The 24,816-nt window shown below is 51.3% G+C and overlaps 1 protein-coding gene and 1 long non-coding RNA gene across 7 annotated transcripts in view; one reads left to right on the plus strand and one right to left on the minus strand.

Moving 5' to 3' along the window:
* Positions 1–24,816, plus strand: part of LOC106028541 (uncharacterized) — an 81,675-nt gene that overhangs the window by 12,909 nt on the left and 43,950 nt on the right. Inside the window, exon 3 of one of the 6 annotated variants that reach the window (XR_010044055.1) lies at positions 1–3,998. The exons of 3 other annotated variants lie outside the window; for them this stretch is intronic. Coding sequence is in view for 1 of the 3 variants with exons in the window: in XM_063238803.1 (XP_063094873.1) it covers positions 15,273–15,709 (437 nt within the window). In the remaining 2 variants the exon portion in view is untranslated. Of the gene's footprint in view, positions 3,999–15,249; positions 16,014–24,816 lie in introns of those variants that run through there. 2 more of the 6 variants (XR_001202171.3, XM_063238803.1) reach the window with 2 other exon arrangements.
* Positions 21,149–24,236, minus strand: LOC134473828 (uncharacterized). The gene is made up of 2 exons (XR_010044290.1): positions 22,586–24,236; positions 21,149–21,447 (listed from the first exon to the last, which is right to left on the minus strand). It is a non-coding gene; the product is annotated as an uncharacterized LOC134473828 (long non-coding RNA).

The raw sequence follows: 24,816 nt of genomic DNA on the forward strand, positions 1-24,816 counted from the left end.
TTGCTTTTGCTGTCTTCTGCCACCATGAACTGTTGTTCCTTTTCCATATGTCATCCTGCCTTGGAGTCAGCTGATTATGGACTGAAACATCTACAAACTGTGAGCTAAATAAATCTTTCCTCCTTTAACTCTGAGTGTCAGTTATTTTGCCTCAGAAACTTAAAAAAAGTAACTATAACTGAATTTGGTACCAGGAGTGGGGTTGTTGCTATGCTGTGACTCTACCAGACCAGGAGCCTTTGGGAAAGGCTTGTGGGAAGAGTTTGGAAAGATTAAGAGATGCTGGCTAAAACAGTAGAGCTGGAATACCTTAGGTTGTTCTTTATGGGCGATTCTGGTCAGAGGTTCCCAGAAGGTAGATAGAAATCCTACTGGTAAAGACCAGGTTTGGGAGGTTTCTGCTGGGAATAAGGACTTCATTGGTTGTTGGACTCTAGATGATGTGTTATGGCCTAGCAGAAAGCATGTCTGCATTTTGCTTGTGATAATAGATGCCTGAAACTGAGATTAAGTGCAGCAGATGAATTAATCTTGCAGAATAAATTTCAGGGTGGTCTAATGTTGAGGCAGTGGCATGGATCCAAATTTATGTAGAGAATCAAGAACAAAGAGGCCAGCAGAATGATTTAAAACACTGAGTTTGGGCAGAAAGCAAACTCCAGTAAAGCTGTGTATTATGAAGATAGAGCAAAGGAGATTTTGATTGCTGAGAAGGAACAGTAGAATATAAAAGATGGGGGCTGAGGATTTAGCTCAGTGGCATAAGTACCTGCCTTGCAAGCAAGTGGTCGTGAGTTCAATCCCTGGTATCGATAAAAATGAAAAAGACAAAAAAAAATAGCAAAATAAAGTCTATTTTAAAAAAAGAATATAAAAGATGGCCTGAGGACATTACAAGAAGCAGCAGGACTCTACCCTTTGTAGTCTCAAAATTACAAAAGTGAAAGATTTTCTTCGAAAAGAAAGCCTCAGTATATCCTGTTCCTGAATATTGTCAGCCACACCATGTTCCAGAATGGTGGTAGGTTAGAGAATTTGTTCCTCAGAATTGAATTCAGAGTTTCCAGCAATCCAGGCACTGGACTCCTTCAGCCAAGAGAGAGGGAAAGCCAAGCTACTGGTCCAGCTGGTGGCAGACCTTGGCATCATCCATGTGGTGCTGGTTTTAGGTGCATCTAAATGGAAGGGAAGAATGAAGGTTATAGGTTCAGAAAGATTTCCATCCAGATTTCAGAAGAAGGCCGGAGGCCAGGCAGTGTGCCCCTGAGAGGGCATTTTGTGAAGCTGTGAGTGTGAAGCCAAAGGTGTTATGGAGACCTCAGAAGGGTGAAGCCAGGAAACAGGATCATCTGAGGGAAACTGCAAAGAGGGAGCAAAGTGGGCCCAAAAGAGAAGCCACAAGAGCTACAACTACTGGACGTGCCATAGGGACAGAGCTACCCAAACTCTGGAGTTCACATCTTGTGATAGATTGCTTCGGACGCTGCACATGGAACTACATGACTTAATGTTTGTGTTGCTGGATTTTGGATTTGCTTTGGTCCCATTTCTTTGTATCTCCCTGTTTGTAACTTTTGGAGTGGAGAAGTTTATCTTGTGACACTGAATGTTGGAAGTGTTTGTATAGAGGTTCACAGCTAAGAGTCTGCCTTAAATCTCAGAGGAGACTTGGGACTTGGACTTTTCAGCAAAGCTGAAACTGTTAAGACTTTGGAGACAGGGGCTGGAGATTTAGCTCAGCGGCATAAGCACCTGCCTTGCAAGCAGGCGGTCGTGAGTTCGATCCCTGGTACCGGTAAAAAAAAAAAAAAAAAAAAAAAAAAAAAAAAAAAAAAAAGACTTTGGAGACACTTGGAGATGGACTAAATGCCTTTTGCATAAAGGAATGTACATGAGTCTTTGATGGGGGTAAGGGTGGGATGTTATGGTTTGTGTTTAAATGTCCCCCAAAGCTTCATGCACTTTTAGATGGGGCATTTTTAGTGATAGCTGAATCTAGAGTTTGTGATTGATTCATGGGTCAATGTTAATGTTAAGGGTGCTAGGATTAAGGGTGGGTGATTGCTGGGATCATTCCACTGATTGGATTGGCATCACCCTAATCCCAGAAGTCTGGCTAAAATAAAAAGGGCAGAAAGAGACCTCTCTTTCTCTCTTTCTGCTTTTTTCTGTCTTCTGCTGCCATGAACTGTTGCCCCTTTTCCATGTGCCACCCTGCCTTTATAGTCAGCTGATTATGGACTGAAACCTCTATAAACTGTGAGCTAAATAAACCTTTCATCCTTTAACCTTGGGTGTCAAGTATTTATTCTCAGCAATGAGAGAAATAACTAAGGCTGTGTTTGGTATGTGCAGTATACAAAGACTCCACCACGCCAGGTTCTGGACACACCCAGCATGCAAATGGTGTCCTCTGACCCCTGTGAATGAGGACTGGAATGCTGGTGGCTTGCGGGGTTGGGGGAGAGTTTAGACTGAGTGAGATGATGGGTGGGGGCAGGGACCCCATTAGAGGTCAATGTTCAGCAGCAGCAGATGGAGGGGTATATTAGTTAACTTTTTTCTCATTGCTGAGAATGCTCAGCACCCAGACTAAGGGGGAGAGGTTTATTTGGCTTACAGTTTGTAGAGGTTTCAGTCCACAGTCAGCTGCCTGCAGGATGACATAGCAGACAGGCATCATAGAGGAGAAAGAGTACATCATGGGAAGAAGCAAGAAGGGGACATTAGCAGCTTTTCCCCACACCTTTTATACTCTATCTATGCTACTAGGATTAGGACAGTGCCAAACCAATCAGTGGACTAATTTAATAGTCACATACCCTAGATCCAGCCACTCAGAAAAAGCCCCATCTATGACTGCCCAAAGCTTTGGGGATCATCTAGACACAAAATATAATAAGGGAACATGTGAGAGCTGGCGGAGGTGGGGGGTAGGGAGCGGCAGATGCCTGCATGCAGACCTTTAGGCCAGGTGCTGGTTGGTTGGTTGATTTATTCCCGTTTGTCCAGCACCTCCTTGTGTCAGGCTGTGTGAGTTTGAGCTTAGGACAGGAAGACAGAAAGGTCCCTGGGCTTCTTGGGGGCAGGAAGGCTGATGCTGCCTGGTTACCCCCACACTGCTGGCTTCTGGGAGGGACTGAGGCTTGCAGGATAGGAGTGTGCAGAAGAAACTCTGGGGTGGCCAGGGTTCAGGGACCCTGTCTGTGGGTGAAGAACATCATGAGAGGGCATAGAAGACAAGGTAGAGAGCAGATCCCTGGGTGCCCAAGGAAATCGTACCAAGCTCCAGGAACTCCCAAGGTTTCCAGCAAGCACTGCATGGGGCCCAGTGTGTGGCCTGGAGAATCCCCTTCCACTCAGGTGTAGGACTGGGAGGAGCCAGCGCAGATGCAGCACAGCAACCTTTTGGTGCAGAGGGTGCAGTCCAGCTCCCTTTAAAGGAAGCCCAAGTCCTGGGAAAGGCAGGCCCGTTGCCCTGGCTGGGGCCTGGCCACTGTGATGATGGCAGTGGCAGCAAGAGATGAGGAGGCTCTCTGGGCCCAGAGGGACACAGCTTGTCCTCGCTGAAGCCTGGCCTGTGGGGAGGGAAGGGGCCCTCCTAAGTTTGGCCAGCCTGGGAGCCCTGCCCAAGGTGCCCAGACAATGCAGGCTGGAGGCTGCCTGGTTGGAGGTGGCAGGGGACAGTGGTGCCCCAGCTCTGCCTTCTGGGCTCCCCGCCTGGCCCAGGCTTCTACCCAGCTTTTGGCAGCTGCCAGCTAGCCTCCCTGGGGCCCTGGAAAAGACAGAGATTGAGAAAGAGAGAGAGAGAGAGAGTCTGGGGGCCTCGGGGTGTGCATAGGAGTGTGTCTGCCTGTGAGGATCTGAGTGTTTGGGTCTGATGGTGCAAATGAGCATGCAAGTGTGCGGAATGTGACAACATACACACAGTGTGACGTGTGTGGGCATGTGTGAGGGTATGTGTGCACAGGTCCACCCCCTCCCATCAGCCCCAGGGCCAGGGTGGAAGAGGCAGTGCCATCTCTGAGGACCTCTTCCTTCTGGCAGAACTGGGGAGGACCTGGGGGCTCTGTGTGCCAGGGGAGGGAACATGAGGACCCCAGCAGGGAGCTGGGAGTAGGGGCAGCGGGCCCAGGCTCTGCTGTTCTCAGCCCTGGCCTGGCCCGGTTTCCTCCAGGACAGAGGCTCAGTCTGCACTCCAGCCAACTTCTGTTCCCTCCTTGCTTTCTCCTAAGATAATAGAAACTTGGGGGAGGGGTTCCCTGTGGCTCTGCCATTGGCTCAGGCCCCTGTCATTGCAGGCACACCCCCTGGGCCCCGGCCAACCCCAGGCCAGGGAGAGGGAGCCATTGCAGCAGCTGCACCTCCTGGCTGGCAGAGGCCTACTTTCTGAAGGGACAAGGCCTCCTAGCCGGAATGTCATCTGTGACCCGCCCTCCTGACCTTGACTCCGACCCTGTCAGGCCTTCCAGGCCTCAGCTTGAGCCACATTTATGCCAGGTTCAAATCCTGGTTCAGCCACTTTCCAGCTGGGTGACATTGGGCAGGTCAGGCAACCTCTCTGGGCCTCAGTTTCTCTATCCGTGCCGGGGACTGACAGGTGTGCTTCTATCATAGTTTTATTCTGAGGATTCCATGAGTTTAAGCTGTAAGGTCACTGGGGTTGAATGTGGATTGGACTTCGGGTTACACACTCTCCACAATGCTGGTCATCTGAGAATCCGTTCTCCCCTGGGGTCCAGCCTCAACCCCACTCCCTCCCTGGCTCTTGCTCCTACTCTGTATGCGCCCCTTTCCTCGGCCTCCAAATCCCACCCCACCACTCAGGCTGACCCCAGCCTTTCGTCATGTGGCCTGGGAACTTAGAGCCTGGCTGTGAAGGGGCCTCCAGCCCTGCCTGCATCCCCCTCCTCTCGCCGCAGCAGGGGCAGAGGTGAACACCCCAGGCTCTTCCCAGCGCCTCCCCAGGCTGGGCTGCTCCAGAGAGGAAGTGGTCACTGTGCTTGCTGGGCTGGGGACACAGGCTTTGGTTTGAGGATGGAAAGATTCGCTCATGGAAACACCCAGCTTCCGGATCCTGCGCTGCTAGCCGAGCACGCTGGGCTGGGCGAGGGCTGAGGCTTCGCTCTGCCTTGGGGGGACGGGTGGAGGGGTTATCTCTGCCACTCCCACCAAGACTGCAGGCCTGGCCACACTGGGACTCGGCCACCGCAGGCCCCAGAAGGGCCCCTGGCCCCCGCCCCCCCAGCCTCCAGCAGTCCTTCTCCCCTGTCCTTGGTCCCTCCTGTCCACAGCCTGCCTTCTCAGCCACAGAATTCCCCTGATCAACATGTCCTAAACATGTCACCGCGACCCACCCTGTGTTCTCCTGGGCCTGGCACTGGGGATAGAGATGGAAAAGGCCCAGCTGGTCCTGGTCACCTAGCCCACGACTGGAGTGCACACCTCAAGGAAAAGCCTCCCTCTTGCCTGCTGAGCCCCTGTGGTAGTGAGTGACCTGGCCCAGCTCCCCTGTGACAGCATCAGAGAGGCTGCTGCAGTCCCCAGGCAGAGCGGTCTCTTCACAGCCCACGTCTTGCCAGTCTCCTGCCGGCCCTGGGAAACGGCTGCTTCCTCCACATGAGAGGTCCCGAGACCTGAGAAGGGGGTTCAGGCAGAGAAACAGAGCCCGCAAAGCCAGGGTCCCAGTAGGGGAGCCCCTGGCCAAGGCAGCAGGGACGGCAGATGTTGCCACGAGCATCTAGGTGAGGGCCGAGTGTTATTCCTGGGGGATCTTCCTGGGGATCAGAGAGAAGGAACCGGTCAGGGATGAGAATGGAGGGGTGGAGGGAAAGATGACCTGACTAACCTCCTGCTTGTCCTTAACTACTCATCCAATTTCCCAAATGTATCATCAGCAGCCTTGGGTTGTGAGTAACAGAAACCCAAATTCAAATGGTTCAGACAATACAGGAAGTTTTTATTTCATAAGCAAAGAAAGCTTGATGTATGATGGCTGCAGGGAAGGGAACTGGAAGGATTTACTACATTTTGAGATGCAGGTCCCATCTTTCAGCTCTGCTATCTTTAGGGCATTACTTTTTCTTCAAGTGCAATAGCTGCCCTTATGGTTGCAAGACTGCTGCTGAGGTTCCGGACATCACATCTAGACATGATATGCTTAGAGGTGGAAAAGGTGCCATTTTTTTCTTTGGGCTATTTTTCAGATTAATGGAACTTTTCCCTGAAGTGAACTCCGAAAACTTGCCCTCAGGTCATATTAGTCAAAGTTAAGTTACACATTCATTTCTTTCTCAGCTCTTGGTAGGGCCAGTGAGGCTTCCTTGACTGGTTGGGAAGTCAAGGACTGTGATTAAAGCTTGGGCTGGTGGAGGAGGCCTCCTCAGGTAGGGACCCCGCCACTACGTTTAACCTTTAGACCCTGTAGCTCCTCTGGAGAGAGGGATCATCTCTGATTCAATCCCAAGACCCTTGCTGAGTGGGGAGACCCTGTTTAATCTTTGAGGGGTTTGTTGGGGTGTAGAAGGGTGAGCAGGATTAGGCTATGGGATGGGGCTGGACTGGAGTTGGGGGTCCGGGCACCACAGCCTCCCTCATTAAGGAGTCAGGGAGACTCAGTAGGATTCACTGAGGTAAACTCTGGACCCAGTTGCCCTGGAGCTGGGCTACTGTGTCAGGGCTGAGGAGGCTGAGACAGGAGGATCCTGGACTCTCCCTAGCCTCAGATGGGCCTTGACTATGCCTGCGAGTCATGGGGGGACAGGAAGGAGAGGAGCCTCTGAGTCAGGAGTTACCTGGGGGAAGACAAAACCACAGGAAGTGAGCGAAAGCCAGGAGGAGGCAGCAGTGCCTGGAATGACGTGGGGGAGTTGGCCGGGGGCAAGGGTCCCCTCCCTCGGGCTGCTGGAGCCGCAGCCCTGGCTATTTCTGCCAACCGTGCTTCCCACAAACCTCCCCTCCTGTCCACCGCAGGCTGCTACCCACTCGCCCACAAACCCACTCGCCAGCTGTTGCAATCCCCCGGTGGGCTGGAGAGGATGTGGCCCAGGTGGGTGACAGGCGGAAGGTGGAGGTCGGAGCCCTGGGCCTCTGTCCTGTCCTCTGGGGTCCAGCTAGCAGGGAGGCGATAGCTGCTGTCTTTCCTGCTGTTTTGTATCTTAAGCTTTTTCTGAGATTTCTGAGTAGTAGCTGGGAAGAGACATGATTAAATCACACTCTGAAATTTTATTTTACAAATGTAAGTCACAAGATGTATAAATTCGAGACTTGTTTATGCATTTACCCTTCGCCTCTGTCCGTAATAGTGTAGACAGAAGCTTCCTAGCGCTCCCCTCCCCTCCGGTCTTTTGTTTGTTTTGTTTTGACACAGAGTCTTACTATGTAGTTCAGGACAGGCTTGAACTCATGACATAGCAGGAGCGATCCTCCTGCCTCAGCCTCCCACACGCTGGGATCACAGGTGTGCACCACCACGCCTGGCTTCCTTCTTTTTATAGCAGCATAGCAATTTACTCGGATGGGTGGTCTATAATTTAATTCCTTATGAATAAAACTGTTTTATTTTCCTTGTCTACTAAAAAAATCACAGATTATGCTGCTGTGAACATCCTTGTACATGCGTCTACCCTTGGGCATTTGTACAAATGCTTCTGTAAGATAAAATCCTAGATGTTAAACTGCTAAGTCTCAGGGTATAGGCACTGGAAATGCAGACGATAAGGACTAATTGCTTCCCGGGGTGCACTAATTTCCCTCCCATTAGCTTAGTGGGAGGCGGCCCACTCCCCCGTGCCAAGCCGATAAGCAAACAGTGCCATCCTGTTTTAACTTGTGTCTAAAGGTGTTAGAGAGACTGCACATGGGGTGTGTTTTTATTAGCTAGTTATACTTTTTGTGACTGCCTGTTTATATTCTTCTTCTATATTTTTCCATGTAATCATTGGTCTTTTGCTTATCGTTTAAAAAATATGTCTTTTCTAAATTGGGAAAATCAGTTCATTATCATCCACCTTGTGTTTTCCTATTATTCTGGTCTTTGCCCTTTAATGTCTTTCTAGTTGCACTATTGTTCTTGGGTTTTGTTCTATGACTAAGGAAGTTGTTACACCAGGATCCTAAGAACACTTGCACATCGTTTTTTTTCCCCCGGCGCTTTTATGGTTTTCTTTGTCCAAATGTTTTTCTTACTTTAAATCTTTGATCCTGATGGAATTTATTTCAGTGCCGGAGTGAGGTAGGGAATCCAGATTTATTTACTTTTGATCCAAATATCTGGCCAGTGACTCAATTTATTGAATTGAAATCTCATGTTGATTTGGGTGTCTTTAAAATCAATTTATTTATTCTTTAGAGTGGATCTGTCTGGGGGCAGTGGTCCCAGGCTCCTTCAGTGACTGAGGCTGTGTAATATTGTGAAGAATGATATATACACATAGGTTATTCCTGCTTGGTTAGTTTACTTTTTTTTTTCATCTAGGAGTTTTCTGGATATTCTTTTATACTATTTTTCACAGATGAATTTGAAGTGACTAAGTCGAGTTATCCCAAAACATCCACTGAGATTTTATACAGAAGCTCTTGAGTTTATAGTTTAATTATGGTGGTACAAGTATGTTCACAATATTAACTTTTTATTTGGGAACGGAATCTCTATGTTTATCTAAGGCTATGTGTGAGCTCTCCACTTAGATTTTACAGCTATTTCCACTTCTGCTTACACATTTAAAAAATGAGTTTTGTTTTTGTTCTCATGAATAAGTTTTTAGTATATTCTTTAGTTATTAGTATTTTGTATTTAGGAAGTCTTGTTTTTAAACTAGCTGCTTTGCTAAATTCAGGGATTAATATTAAAAGTTCTTTAGCTGGTTCCCTTGGAATATTCAAGTATAGAAGAAGGTCATTTTACCAGACACAATGATGTACGCCTGTGACTCCAGCACTCAGGAGGCTGAGGCAGGAGGATCTCACTGTGTATTTGAGGCTAGCCTGGGTCACGTAGTGGGTTCAAGGCCAGCCTGAACTAATGAGACCTTGTCTCAAAACACAGAACAGAACACCCTTAAAAACAAGAAAGAGAATAATGTCATCCCACGATAATAACTCCATTTTTATAATATGCATACTTCTTGCTTTATCCTTTTATCTGATTAGATTTTCAAAAAATTCCACAGCAAGGTTAAATATGATGGTGGTGGTTCATGGTGACAGAAAACATTGACTTTAATAGGATTACTCCAGAATTTCCCCCACTAAACGCTTGGGGAGGGAGGATCCTTGCCTCTATTTTCCATATGAATCAGTGGGCTGAGTTCGGTTTCCCACTGTTCAGCTTTCTTACCCTGACAGAGCCTTGAGCTAATGCAACCCTGATCCAGCCTCCCTTCCTGTGTAGGCAGCGTCCCGTCACCGTGACAAAAGCCCCGAGATAATCAGCCTGGAAGGAGGGAAGGTTTACTTTGGCTATGGCTTCAGAGACTCCGGTGCCTGCTGCCATCGGGCCCTGTGCCTTTGGGCCATGGCCACCTCAGAGGATGGGAATGCGTGGTGGAGGGAGGTGCTGGCTCACCTCTGGGGAGCTGGAAAGAGGGGAGAGGAAGGAGCCAGGGTCCCCATGTCCCCTTTTAGGCCACACCTCAGTGGTACCACGGGCTGGGGCCAAGCCTTGGACACATAGGCTTTTAGGGGACACCTGGCCAGACCAGAGTGAGCTCTTAGCATAGGGCTCTCCTCGGTGACCCCGTCCCTAGAAGTGGGGCACCAGGATGGGGGTGCAAATCTGAGACAGGGCCACAGCCACAGCCAAGCAGGTCAGGATGTGGGCCATCAGCCTCTGTCCCCAAGAGACGGGGACACAGAGGAGGAGGTGACTAGGCCAGGAAGGGAGGCCGGGGCTGAGGAGCCAGGCCAGGGTCCTCAGAACAAATCTGGGCCTCTTTTCCATGTCCACTGATGCGCAGACCTCAGGGGGACCTCGAGCCCAGGCTTGGGGGAAGAAGACTGGCGCCTTGGGTCTCCCTTGGTGCGGGTGGCTGGTCCCAGGGTGAGGAGGGAGGTGGAACAGCAGGGCTCTGTGGCTGAGAGACACCCAGGAGATGACGGCCTAACGTGGTTATGCAGGTGGCTTCCAGGAGCAGTGCTCACTCTCTGCCCACACATGAGCCCCCTCCAGGGTCCCTAGGGTGTTCTAGGTTCCAAATGATGCCCGCACCACCTTCCTACAGGTCCTAAAGCCCTGTCCTCTGGCTGCAACCCTGGTCTTGGGTCCTGCAGACATCATTAACACCCTGGGCAACCTTTGCCAGGCCCAGGGCTTGCTGGAGTGAGAAGGAGGGGATTTTCCAGGATGGGCTTGGCAGGTGCAGGGGCTGGTGGTGGGAGAGGGCACAATGTGAGGGCTGGGATGAGAGCAGGTGGCCAGACAGTGTCTTCTCTGAGTGTCTATCCTACCCATAGTGATCAGCTGCAGGAGCATGGGGGAGCCAGCCCTCGGCTTGGACCCTGTGATGCTGAAGTCCCTGGTCCTGTGGGGGAGGGGAAGCCACTTCATAGCTGTGTTTCTGTTACCTGAGGAAGTGACCCATCCTTCTTCCTTTCTTACCAGTGGAGAGCACAGCTCTTAGGGTAAACTGAGTCCCACACAGAGTGGGGGTGAGTGTGGTGAGTCACAGACAGGCAGCCAGCAGAAGAAAGAGACCGGCTCCTGGTCCCTGACGTTGGATGCAAGCTATGCTTTGAGCAGTAAAGGATTCTTTTTTTGCAGTACTGGGGATTGAGCCCAGGGGCTCTGCACATAGCTACATCTGCAGCCTTTGAGAGGACCTTGTTACGTTGCTGGGTTGAACTTGCAATCCTCCTGTCTCAGCCTCGTAGGGCACTGGGATTACAGGCGTGCGCCACCACTAAAGGAGTCTTGAGGTGTTTCCTGCTGCTTTTGGCGCACCCAAGGGGGACTATCTAGAGCTGACCCCCTTTTTCAGCTGCAGGAGATGCCGGGCCAGCAGAAAAGGGGCTCCTGCCATGGAACTGGGGCTCGGGCAGAAAGGCAAGAACCAGGGCTGGGGAGGGAGTGAGGCAGCCTGGGGTTCCAGGACAGGCACTTGCACAGAAAAGATAAGGCAGGCCCTGATGAGCAGGGCTGGGTCCCGGGAACCATGGGGGTGGGCAGCAGCTCCGGAGCCTTGGGCATCCGTGCCACCTCCCCCACCACAGCCTCAGCTGCTGCCGGGAGAGCTTTCCCTGGAAGGGGCTTGCGACACTGGGTGGATTTCTGACTGATGTGGCTTCCTGTGGAACAGTAGGTGCCATTGGTGGGCCCAGTGCAGTGCCCTGGCAGGAGTCTTACTCATTTCCAGGCTCCTCAATTTCTGCACCAGGCCCAGCCCTCAGGGGAAGCTTTAGTAAATGCGCCCCAGATGTGCTACAGGAGACCAGGCCAAGAGGGCCAGATGACTGGTTGGTGAGAAAACAATGTGATTTCCCCAGAAATGCCTCCTGCTGTGGGCAGACACCCCAGTGTTGGCCTCTGCTCTCCCCTGCCTGGAGCAGGAGACCCTCAGGGTGGAGGTACCCTTTCCAAAGCCTGCCTTGAAGCACAGGCAGAGCCTTCAGGAGAGGAAGACAGGAGACAGGAGAGAACAGAGACTTTACGGGCTCTGGAGATGAGGTCGGGTCTACCTGGGTGACCTAGGAAAGACCCCTAGGTGGATGTTCAACCCCACAACTTTAGCCATCTCTGCAAAGCCCGCTTGGTCTGGTAACAGAAGGCATTCGTGCGTTCCAGCACTGGGGTGTGGACATCTTTGTGGGAGGAAGGGGCGTTATTTGGCTACCACTGCGTTTCTGCATTCGGTCTGCTCCCCGGGCTCATTATCTGTGTAAGGAAATATTTGTAAATGTGTGCAGTGCTGTTTATTGGCAAACCCATGTCATTTCCCTCCCTTGGTCTGTGCTGCCCTGCCTAGCGGGGACTAGAAGCCAGAGAACTGGAAGCCCGGCTCTCTGGAAGCCAGCCAGGAGAGGCATGGCCACAGGCTCGGCAGGTGGAACAGAAGCCCCTGCCAGCACGTCCACCTAGCAGACACGGGCAGGTGTGAGGTGTGTGGGCTCCAGCACCCTTGGAGGTTTGAATTCAATGAAGTCCAGACTCCTATTCATCAATGAATGATTGCAAGCTAGTTCTGCCCATCTGATTAATTAACATCTGGTACTGGAGATTGAGCCCAGAGCTCAATTTATTTTTTACTTTGAGACAGGATCTCGATAAACTAAGTTGCCCGGCCTGGACTGAAACTTTCAATCCTCCTGCTTCAGCCTTCCAGAATGCTGGGGTTATAGGCAAGCATCACCACACCCAGTTTAGTTTCTTCTCATTTTGTAGTAGAGGAATCTGAGGCTCAGAAAATTTAGGAATCTGTTCCTGGTTACACACAAGAGGCGGAGTGAAGTGTGAGCCCAAGGCTCTGATTCCTATGGCTTTTTCCATTAAATCAGACTTGAATAATAATCCTGATAGGGCTGCAGCTTCGGCCCAGGTCTCTAAGGCTGCAGAGCCCTTTACCGCCTCCTGGTGACTCTAGTTTAAATCCTCCCAGGACTCTGGCCAAGTTTCCATTCACCTCTGTGAGTATCTCAGGGCTGGCGCCTCGCTGCCTTCCAGGGTATGGTCCAGACTGAGGTACCCCTGCCCTGTGCTGTTCATCACACCATAGGACCAAGGTGGCAGACAATATCGGGCTCACTGCAACCCCAGCCTTTAGGAGAACATCAAGCTCAGCAAAAGCCTGGCTCTCCTTGGCAGCTAGGGTGACCCTTGGCACATGAGTCTGGCAACCAAATGTCAGTGAACACCCACGGAGTGGTGTTTTTAGAGGGGGACCTTTCCAGTGTGCAGCATGCTCTACCCTTTTTCTTTTAGAATGTGGTTGTAATGACTGGAGCCCAGCAACCATCTTATGAACATGAGGGGGAAAAACAAAAGTCATAAACTTGGATTGGGAGGATGAGACGCTGGAGGGAACCTGGGCCACAGTGGACAGCATCGACATAAATACCGGCCTTGGCTCTCTCTTTTCTCTATGGAAAACTAGTACTTCTCAGGTGAGCCTCTGAGCAGTAGAGGAAGGACTGATGGCATTCACACTCTGTAACACGGTGCAGTCTTGAGAACTGCAGGTGGGGTTAATCATGGTGGGCAGCCACTGCTGACAGAGACGCTCTAAGTGTGTGCTCTGCGGGGCGCCAGAACTGTCAGAAATGGCCACGTTGGACCTTTTTCCTGGACCCCTGCTCTCTCAGCCTGTGTCCTGCTGCAGCTGCCACAGCTCCCCCCATTGGGACTGTAACCCATGGGGCAAAATGGAGCCGAGGACCCCCACCCAAAGGTGCTCAGCAAGGGGATGGGAGACCTGGCGGCTGCCTTGGAGCCCCCACTCTTATCCATGTGCACTTGGGGGTGGGTGTTGCTCTGGTCCTTGCTGTCTCTTGACCTTGGTCTTGTACCTAGAGACCTCACACTCCCTGTACTGGAAGGACCCTGTGAGTGCATCCGTGCCTGGGGCTGCCTGGCCGCCCGGAAGCAGGTGGCACAGATTGGTGCAGTCGGGCAGTGGAGACAGATGGTGTCCAGAGGGGCAGATTCGATTACCTGCTTCCTCTTCTAAGCCAATCCGCCATAACCATGTTAGGGCCATTATTGATTGGTCTCCTCTCGGCCCACAGCTGGAGATCGGGTTTGTTTGTGACTTGTTGTATCCGCTGGAGAGGGAGATGGATGGGCCGGCCGCTGGGAAGTCTAGGGAGGAGGCGGAAGCCATAGGGACATGTGGGGAGCAGGGTCAGCCAGGGCCGAGTCCCCAGTGGAAGGGGCATCTGAGCAAAGACAGTGCAGGGGAAAGTAGTTTATGAGGAGAGGACCAAGAGATGTGGCCAAAAGCAGGAGAGGCAGGACCCCATCTCCCCCAAAGAGAACAGAAAGACCCCAGGTCTTGGGTTCACAGGCTTGGATAGAGGCACGGGATGTGGGGTGGACACACCAGATCTCTGCTGGCTTCACCTGTGTTCACCCTCCTGCAGTGTTGGCATGGCCCACGAGGCAGCTCAGTGTACCTACCGGGGACGCTGTGGTGATGGCTGCTCACAAGCGCGAGGGCCCCAAATTCTCCACGGACCCTCATGGCCTGCCTGGGACTCAAGACACCAGGGGTGTTGGCAGGGAGTAAGGAGGGACTTCTTCATTTCCTGCCCGGCGTCCTGGGTGCTGTGTCCACATTAACCGAGGACCCTGGGCCAGCACCTCACTGCCCTTGGCTGCTCCCTGCACCACCACCTGGAGTCGGGCTCCTGAATTCCCAGACTCTGTTTCTCTAATCCTGGGCTTGGTGGGAGGGAAATTTGGCAGTGATCACAGCAGCTGTTCAGCATGGAAACTTTCTCCCGGCTCCCGGGCCAGTCTGCCTGCCTCCCTCTATACCCTAGGCCTCCAACAGTCCAGGCTGGGTGGGGGCTATGGGTCAGGGACATCAGGACGAGGGTGCACCCCAGGTTGCCCATTCTTCTCGTACCCAGCAGGGGTACTGGTGGAGATCATGTCCCTGTGGGGAACCAAGATGACCAGGAGTGACTGGGCCCCAGCCAGCCCCTGATCCCTGCTCACACGCCTTCCTTATGGATTTTCCCTGGAAAAAAATCTGCTTTGTGTTTCCAGCTGGGAGATGGTGAATGGCGGAGGGGGGCGGGGATAGGGTGGAGGAAACCATAGAGCCAGGCAGATGGGGACCACAGCCCCAGGGCCGACCCCCAGTGCTCGTCGGTGTCCCTGTTCTCCTGTCCTCACAGTCAGCGACCCCAAAAGCCAGAGGCCGCCGTGTCCAGCAGGAAATCTCATGTTAGCAAGTGTAATTATTGTGGTGTGGTGGGCAGTGGCGGAGGTGGTCACAGTGGTAGCCGTTGGGGGAATGACGTAGTGAGAATGTGGTATGTCAGGGCAGTCAGAGGTGATGCAAACGCAGAAACCGAGATAAGCACTGACGAGGGCTGGCCAGAGGACGGGCTTGGGGCTCTCCTGCAGTCTCCTGGGCAAGCTGCCTCTCAACCCTCACTTTCCCTACCGGAAACATGGACTCATATGAGCAAGTGGTGGCATTCAGGGCTCCGAAACCAGCGCTCTGGGCCAGGCACTGAGCCGCTCGGTTCTTTCCAGTTCCGGGCTGCTTCAGTCCTCTGTCTGCTCTGAGTCTTTCCCTCTGCCCACAGACTTCCTCCTGCCGTTCCCGCAGGCTCTTCCCTGAATCACCGTCTCCATCCTGCCTTCGGAGCCCCACACGGTCTAAAATCGAGGATTCTGTGCCCATGGCCCCTGCTTCCTGCACCCACTCCCTTGCTCCCTGGGTTCCCAGCACCACGGAAGGAAGCCGGAAGCCGCACTCCCAAGCCATGGCTCAGACTCAATTTCCTGGGGGTGCGTGGGGAGGAACTGGATCTAGGGCCACCACAGCTTTTCCCCAAGGCCTCCAGGACCCAGCACCAGAACTCTTTCTGCCCCCCCCCCCCCGGGGCCCCTTGCTTAGGACCTCTGGCCTTGGAGATCGATGCTGTCACAGAACCCTGTGACCGCTGTGGCTCAGCTCGGGGTTCTAAGTCCAGCCCGGCCACAGCAGCCAGCAGCTCAGTCAGCTCAGAGCCAGCACCCCGCTGGCCCTCTCCAGTGCCTTAGATGGAGGCACATGGCCCTGAGCACCCCATGTTCTCCCCAGATCCACCTGTGTCCTGGGCCCAGCACCCTACACACCTTCTCTCCTTCCGCCCTCTGGTCCTCCAATCCCCCTGCCGCGATTCTCCGAAGAGGACACAGAATCTAATTTTATTTTCAAATCAGGAAACCAACTCATCATTTAACTTTGCTCTTTTGAAAACCTATTATCCTGATTAGTCCACTTTGGTATTAATGCCAATAAGTTATATAAATCTTGAATCTTTTTTTAACTCAGAAAAATAAACTCTGCTATGATGATCCATCATATATTAATCTGTGTTGTATAAACTGTTTAGTTTTAAAAAACCAAAATGCCTTTTAGACACTGGTGCAAGTATCCTGGACCCTCCCGGCAGCTGCTTGTTCTCTTCCAGTAGCAGCAGCTTGGGGATGGGGATTCACTTCCTGCTGAGAGCAATGAGAAGAGCGGACAGGGAAGCTGGGCGTGGTGGTGTACATTTGCAATGGCAGCACTCTGGGAGGCTGAGGCAGGAGGATCGCAAGTTCCAGCCTAGCCTATACAATTTAGTGAGACCCTGATCAAAATTAAAATATATATATATATATAAAGGCTGAGAATATAGCTCAGTGTCAAGGTCCTGGGTTCAATTCCCAGCCCTAAAAATAAAATAAAATAAAATGAAATAGCAGACTGTTTGTAGCACTAATAAGATAAACCTATGCTCAGGAACTTCTTGGGCTGGGATGTGGAGGAAACTGAGGCAGGGAGGTGAGCCTGGGCTAGGAGATACTTTTCCATCAGGAATGGAGGAAGTGCCATTGGTCTAAACAGGTTGTATCTTATTGGATTTTATTGTGTACGATAGTATAAGCAAAAACTTTTAAAGATAAGGAGATTATACAGAAACCATTGTTCATTTTCTGTTAGTTGATTCTAAATACCCTGTAATGCTGTCATTCTCTTAAATGGTTTTACATTGTTTTGATATATTTAATGCTACAGTATACAAAGTTGTACTCAAGGATTTCAAGGAAAGAGACAATATGGTAACTACTTTTATGTCAAGATTATCTTGTGGTGAAACACTATTCTGCTTAAATGGTTACGTTTTGATCTGCGCTGATTTGCTGTTATGCCCTCTTTTATCTCAATCTCCACTCCATTATTTACTTTTTTATTTTTATCCTTTTAATTAAGGGAAAAATAAATAAAAATAGCAGGATATATTATAGCAACCCACTTTAACTTTCCATTATCTTGATTTAAAGCCCTGTATTACTCTCACCATCTTGTTTTTGACTGATGTCCCCCTATTCTGCTTTGCTTGATAGTACCAGGTTCGAAAGTTTAGGCAACAGCTGTGAAGATAGTGAGATTCATTATGACGCCCATTCTGGTTGACTATTATCTACTTTTAAAGACCTATAATGTCTCCAATGTTTTGGTTTTGTCGGTTTTGTTCTTTACTGTTTTGTTCAATTTTATTATAACTGATGATATAGGCAATTCTATTAGAGATAGCGGGAGGCATTATGGTAACCATTGTTGATCACCTTGTATTATGCTTTTACATTATCTATTATGTCCACCCTTTTGATTTGATTGACTCTGTTCTGTTATGTCACATTTGGTTCTACTCCCTTCCAAAAAAGTAATAAGAACTGTGGGAGTAACAAAACCCAAAATGTGTAATTGTCATTGTACAAAAGAGAGGAAAACAAAGTGCTCTAAATGATATAACTACATGTATGTTTAAGTGTATAAGATAGAAAATGATGTCACTGAGTTTTATTGGATCATTGAACAGAACTGTTTGCAGTCTCACTGTTGGAATGTCCACTTTACAAGCTTTAACTTTGTGACTTGAACAATTATTTCTAAGATGACAATATGTAATCCATTAACTAGTGATTTCCTACTGTTTATTTTTTTCTGTAAATCTGTATAACTTGTACCCTTTCTCTGCTTTTTTTTTTCTCCTTAAATAAAATTAAAAAAAAAAAAAAAGGAATGGAGGAAGTGGTTGAGGCTGAATGAGGGATGGTGTCTTCTTGTAGGGAGGACTGAGTCTCATGTAGTCACAGGAGGTGGGTTTGATGAGGCCCTGGTTTAGGTGAAGGCTGCATGCAAAGGCCTGCAGGGACAGAGGATGGACTGGAAGAAGGCAAGTTTGTGAATTCTGCAGCCTTGGCACATCTCAGTTCCTGCCCCAAATTATCAGATCCAGGTTGTTGGTACCCTCCAGCCCTCATAAATCCTCTCTGCAAGGAGACACTACCCCCTGTCAGGTGATTTCCACAAACAATTTTGCAACTGCAATGTCCAGGGCACAAAAAATAAAACAACAAATTCAACTCATAAGAGAATAAAAATACACATACACAAGCAAAATAGGAAACCAAAAAATAAGTAGACATATGATGAAGACAACACAAATAAAACATGAAACAAAAACAAATACAAGTGGGCTGTGATGCACACTTCTAATCTCAGTACTTTGAGAGGCTGAGCCAGGAGGATTCAAGTTTGAGCCCAGCCTGGGCAACTTAGCGAGACAGTGAGACTCTTTCTCAAAATAAAATTTAAAAAAGAGGTCTGTGAATATAGTTCAGTGTGAAAGCTCTGGGTTCAATCCTCAGTACCACAAAACAAAACAAATAAACAGGAACTCTGGATGTTAAAATCATCAGATGAATAGTTTTTAAATTCTTAAATGCTTACACACAATGGAGATGAGAGGCACTGAGAATTTTGGTAGAGAATGAAAATGTGGAAGTTCTAGAGCTAAAAACGACCCAATGAAATAATAGTTTAACAGCATATTAGACAAAGCTGAAGAAAAGTGAATGAGTTGGAAGCTAGATCAGAAAGCAGCATCAGAATGCAGGTGAAAAGGTAAAAGGACCGAGCGCACAGAAGAGAATCAAGGGAGACTTTGGGAGGTGGAAGGGATGGGGCCAAAGCAACACATCAAAGGAGGGGGTCAGTCTGCATGGCCGTGAACCCCAAGCGCCTACAGCAGCACAGATGAAAAGGAACACAACTTTCACCGCTAGATGAGCTGAGGAATGTGTGTCCACCATCAGAGTGAACTCCAAGACAAACAGACTTCTAAAGTAACCAGAGGAAAACACCGATTATCTTCAGCGGGGCAGCGAGTTCCGAGACAGCTGACTTCTTCAGGGAAATGATGAAAGCCAGGGGAGATAGAACCCTTTAGCGGCTGTGCGGGAGAGGATACTCGGTGTGTCAGACGGATGTGGGGGCATTTCCTTCACGAACAATCGGCCCCCGTGGGTACCAACCCAGTTCTGATGCTAAGCCAAGTCAGTGTGGATCCCACAGATTAAGAGGCTGACCCCCATGTCAGGTACCAACTGCAGGCCCCGGTTATAACTGGTTGATCATTTTTTTTACTATGACCTTTTCATGTTTTGTCACCTTTTTGGTTTGAAGGGTAAACCATGAAGATTCAGCGCTTAACTGTTTATTGTTTTTTCCCTTTCTTTTAAAGAAAGTTTCCCTTTTATAATTAGTGATTATTAATTTTACAGAACATTGCACTCCAAGGTGTATAATATTTTGATCGTATCCATCTCCCTAAGCCCCTCACCTAGCTCCTCCTCTTGTGCATGTGTTGCAGGCACTGTTTGAGCCCTGCCCCTTCTGCAATCACTGCACCCCTGCACAGTTACCAGGTGGCTCTGAGATGCCTACTGGCTGCAGAGCCCGCTCCTGCGCATGCGCACACTAGACCCACAGGGAGCTCCTGCTTCCCCACCCCCAGCAATCCTTACGCAATGATTTCAGCCACCTCAGCTTCCCTCCCCCCCCCCCCCGCCGTGAAGAACTCGGAGGTGCTCTCTGCACCCCTCTCTCTCCTGAGACTTCTGGAAGACTGAGTTCAGCAGGAGCACGCAGGATAAAATCCATTTTCAGGGGCCAGAGCAGAAACCCTGATGCCTAGTCAGATGTGCCCAGCCCCAGAGCTGACCTTCTCGGGTACCCTCCACTCTGGGCCTTCTCGGGTACCCTCCACTCTGCACCCCAAATCCTGCACTAGCTTCTCAGCCACCTCTGTTCCTGGGCCATGTCCTTCTTCCCCCACCACCCACCATGCCCCCCTTCTGCTGCACCAGGAGCCCACGTCCTTCTCCTCGCTCAGCTGAAGTGATGCCTCTGTGACACCTGTGGTCTCACCTGTCCCCCTCCCAGATGCTCCAGAACTGGTTGCTGCTGGAGGACTCTGAGGACAGATGCTACTGAAATCCACAAAAACTGGTACTCCTAGGGGCTGGGGATTTAGCTCAGCGGCATAAGCGCCTGCCTTGCAAGCAGGCAGTTGTGAGTTTGATCCCTAGCACCGATAAAAAACGAAAAAGAAAAAAAAAAAAAAAAAGAACTGGTACTCCTGAGCCCCCTTATTTGAATGCCAGAAGACAAACATGCCGAGTCGCTGGGCTAGTCTCTTTCTTGCCCTGACTCTTGGCTTCTGTGAGTGTACAACAAGTGCTTTGACTGGAATCAGGAGGTTGGGGTACAATTCTTCCTGGGAAAATTGCCCTTACCAGGGGCCTGTTAGCATCTTGGGCCCCTGCCACCCAGTGGAGCGCTTCTCTCATTGAAAACACACCACTATGTTTCAGAACATGCCAAGGACCATCTCCTCCAGACCAGTGGTTCCTGAGGTGCTTCCAGTTTAGAAACTCTTGAACCCTCTCGGTGGCATGCGGGGACCACATGGGGATCTGATGGGGAGAAGCTAGAACTGAAGATACGATGGTCAAGCTGTGCCCTAGGACCTGTGGCCAAAACTCATGTCCAGCTTTCTAGCCACACTTGGGATAATGGGAGCCCAGGTGGTGCTGGGGCTGTCCCATCAGAAGTGCTCCAGTTTTTCTGATGGGCACAACCCAGGGGTGCAGAGATGAGCACAGGACTGGTGGGTCTGCTAGGGAGTTGGCCACAACCAGGGGCAAGAAGGGTCAACTCATCCCAGGACACGGAGTGGGTAGGTAGGGGACAGGAGTAAGAAAGGGCTCCAGCCAGACCACTAGAGGTACCAGTCATGGTTGCAACAGCAGAATGATAGTGAGAATGTCCGTGCCAGGGAGGCTGTGAATGCAGCTGGCTGTCTAAACTGCATGATGGAGGCAGGGTGGGAGGGCTGTGTCAGGAAGGGTGACCAAAGATGGCAGCGATGGATAGGACACTGTGGAGCGCAGTGGCCATCCTCTGAGGTAAGGCGGAGCCTGAGGACACTGGAAGGCTGCCCCCATGGTGAGAGTTCTGGGAATCGGTCCACGTGTTAATTCCCTGAGTCATCACCCAGCATCCTGGCTGGAATGAGACCACCCCAGCCCTGTACGTGCGATGGGGCCACAGCTCATCAAGTGTGATGGTCAGAGCCCCGTGACTGATAAAGGAGGAACTGGAAGGGGATCATCAAGTTTTATCCACCTGGGTGCTGCTGTGCCCGAGAGGGCTGGTTCCTAGCAGAGGACGGACGGGGCTGGAGAGAGATGCCAGCTAGTGCCACCTGGTGAGCTGGAGGCTGAGACCCTTCCTTTGAAGCAGAGCAAACAGAGGTGCAGTTCTTGAGTGGGAGGGTATTCTCCGAGCTCCTCCCATCTGCAAAGCTCCTCACTGCCTCTCTGCCCTCTATGGGCCTCAGGTGGTGGTTACCACAAGGCGGTCACACTGCTTTCCAGAAGTCTGGGGAGGTGTCTGGTCCCTGCTGCGAGAAAAACCAATAAAGTGAATTTCTGAACTTTCCACACCAAGGGTCCAATCTGGATGGCTCTACCAAACACCTGCGTGTTACCTGGCATGTCTGAGCGTGGTCATGTCCCCATTCTGCTCCCAGCCACCCACGCACATTAACCCAGGCAATGCTTACAGCAGCCTGGGAGGACACCATGGTCAGCTTGGCGTTAGAGATGGGGCATGAAACTCTACAGGCTGAATAACTTGTAAACCAGGGTTCAGATCCACCCGGGCTCCAGAGGCTCCTGGGAAGGGCTGTCTGAAGCCAACTGTCCTGGAGTTGGGATGGCTGGATTTCAGCTCAGGGAGCCAGCTGTCACTTTCCGGCCACCCTGATGTGGCATTGTGTGACATGAGACTCATCGCTAATGCCCTCTGGAGTCCCCTGGGCCCTAGGCTGAATGAACAGGGTGAACTGGGTGATCCCTGGCAGGCCACTGTGCTGACATTTCAGGAGGCAGCATCAGTCTAAAATAAGCAGCGAGAGCCACGCTGCGGTCAGGAAGGGCAGCCTGGGACATGTGTGCGTGAAGCCGCGAGGCGCTCTGCGGTGAGGGGGCATCTGGGCTAATTGCATGAGCTCAACGGGGCCACTTTCTCCTCTCCGTGCCCACAGCTGGCCGTGAGTCACCGATGGGTCAGTGGCCACAGCAGGCTGCTGGAGACAGGGCAGGACCTGAGCACGGATGGGAGACATATCTGACCTGGAACCAGGCTGGGGGACTCCAAGGGACTCTAGTGCTCTCCTTACTGCTGGCACTGCTACAGCTCTCTGCCATCTCTCTGCATGTAGCACCTTATCTAGGGTGGCTCTGTAGACCCCACATACAACTGCTCATCTCTAATTCCCAAACAACTAGTGGAGGGAAACTGAGGCAGATGAGGCAGGGCAAGACTGCCGGGCATGGGCTAGGCATATATAGGCTCGTGGACCTGCCTCATGGTCCTGGAGCCAGACACTGCAGGATGGGCCAGTGTCAAAGAAGGCACAGGTCAGTGCCATCGCAGGAGGAGGCTGTCAGGTGTGGTGTCTCCTGGCAAGGGCCCAAAGGTAATTTGGGATGGGGTCAGAGTGAGTGTCTTTCAGACACCCAATGTGACATGCCCACCTGTCAGCTGACGGCGTGATTCAAAGGTGCTTTCCTGCACAGGCGTGTGCTGCCCTGGGGACAGGCCCGGGTTCGTGGTCTGTAGGACTTCTGGTGTGGTGCCATGGTCACAGTCAGTTCCGAGACAAGGTCCAAGGTCTGTGTAGCATGTGACATCCGCTGTTGTGCTCATGGGCCATGTTCCACGTGTGCATTCACCCACCCTCACTCCATCCAGCCTCATTCATTCATTTCCAGCATCAGCACTTCCAAGTCTGGCTCCTCTTGGACCTGCTTAAACTAGACACTCAGCCTCAGAGGCTGCCTGGGCCACATTCTGACCATGTTTTACTATTTTTTGTTTGTTTTCAGCACTGGGGATTGAACTCAGGGTTTTTGCACTGAACTATATACCCAGCCCTCTTCAGGTAGGCAGATGGCTGCGAGGGTCCCTGGGTCTCCTCGGGAGTACTGTCCTGGTGTTCACCTCCCCTCTGCCCTTGTCTTGGGCATGGGAAGGGACTCAGGGAAGGCCCCCAGAGATCCCCAGCCTGCTGCCCTCCATGAGCCCCCTGGCTTCCATCAGGGAAGGGGTGAACTGCGTCTTTTGTCCAAGTTTTGTTTTGTTTTGATTTGTTTGAGGCAGGGTCTGGCTATGCAGCCCGGCCAGGCTGGCCTTCAACTCTTAGTGGTCCTCCTGCCTCGTCTTCCAATTGCTGGGTTTACAGGCATGTGCCACTACACCTTGCTTGCACTGAGGTTTAAGGGCCTCAGTTTCAGCTTTTGCTCCCCTACCGTGGCTTTAGCAGCCTGTAGTCCCTGCCTGGCCTTGAGCAGTCAGCACCCAGGTTCTGGGCTACTGGCCCTTGGGGCATCAGATTGTGTGATCAGGAGAGGAATCAGGGGTCTGAGACCCTAGAATGAAACCATGTGCATACGTGTGTATACATGTGTGCCACAGGTTAACTGCTGGGACCTACAGAAGTAGCCCTACACCCAAGCACCTCATTTCCAAGTCTCTGCTCCAGAGGGGGAGGAGCTTCTGAAGGAATGGAGGGGCTGACACTTCTGTCCTAAGAGCCTCAGGGACACTCCAAAGCAGGGTGCGCTGAGAGGCTCCCCACATCTCCTCCAATGCCTAGAGGGCACCCCGGAAGTGCTGCTGAATGAACAGGTTGAGCCTGTACTCGCTGGCCCAGCCCTCGCCTTCCTCCCTGTGTCCTTCAGAGACCATGAGAGCTAAGTTATTCTTAGCAGGCTCATTCATCAGAGGGTGACAGACGGTGTCCTGCATGGAATGCCCAGATGCCAGGGGAGCCAGTCAGGGGAGGGGGGCAGTAAGTCTTGTTTAAGGCCAGAAGCCATTGCCTTCAGGGACTCTGAAGGGGAGATAGCCCCATCCTCGGGGACGCCCTGTTGAAGAGGGTGGCACAGTGCAAAACCCAGAAACACCCTGTGACAGAGTGGATTCACCATGGCTTCCCTGGGCCTCTGAGAGGTGCCATGCTAAGCAGAGATCCGATCTTTCCCAAGAACTTCAGGTTAGAAAAGAAAAGGCAGGACATGGTGAAGGCCTGTGAACCTAGCATGCTGGGAGGCTGAGGCAGGAGGATTGAAAATTCAAGCCCAGCCTGGGCAATTTAGTGATTTAGTAAGAACTGGTCTCAAAAATAAAAAATAAAAATAAATAAAAAGGCTGGCGACATAGCTTAGCACAAAGGCCCTAGGTTTAATCTCCATTACCGGGAAGAGGTGAGGGGTGCTGTTCACCCCTCCCGAATACTGTTCAGACCTCAGGCACAGTTGCTCTTTGGGTTGCTAAACAGAGGTGCAGAGTGGCTCCTGGCTATATGTGCGGCCCCTGTCACCACCTGAGGGCACAGGATGATTGCAGAGGAAAGGTAGAAGGGTCCCCAGGGACAAGGACACGGCCAGGCATCTGCAGAATGCAGAGATGGTGCTGGCTGGCATGCAGAAATCCCAGTCTGAGGGTCAGACGCCCTGGGCTTTGGATCCAGGTCTGCCCTCAGGGGGCCTGGTTGCAGGACTATGCAGGCCGCACAAACTCAAGCTCCTGCCCACCCTCCACGCGGCATCCCTGGAGACCCACCTGTGCCCACCCAGGGAAAGAACTGAGATGGAGGAGAGACCAGGGCCCCACTGGGTGAGGACACCGTGGCCACGCCCTGGTTTGTGTTTTCACAAGGCCCTCTCCTGGCCCTGGCCGAGTCCCTGGAGCCAGTAGGTCCCAG

The sequence above is a fragment of the Cavia porcellus genome, unplaced genomic scaffold (assembly GCF_034190915.1).
Source record: "Cavia porcellus strain 051 isolate PalLab524CR breed Dunkin Hartley unplaced genomic scaffold, mCavPor4.1 scaffold_28, whole genome shotgun sequence".
In the NCBI taxonomy this organism is placed as follows: Eukaryota; Metazoa; Chordata; class Mammalia; order Rodentia; family Caviidae; genus Cavia; species Cavia porcellus.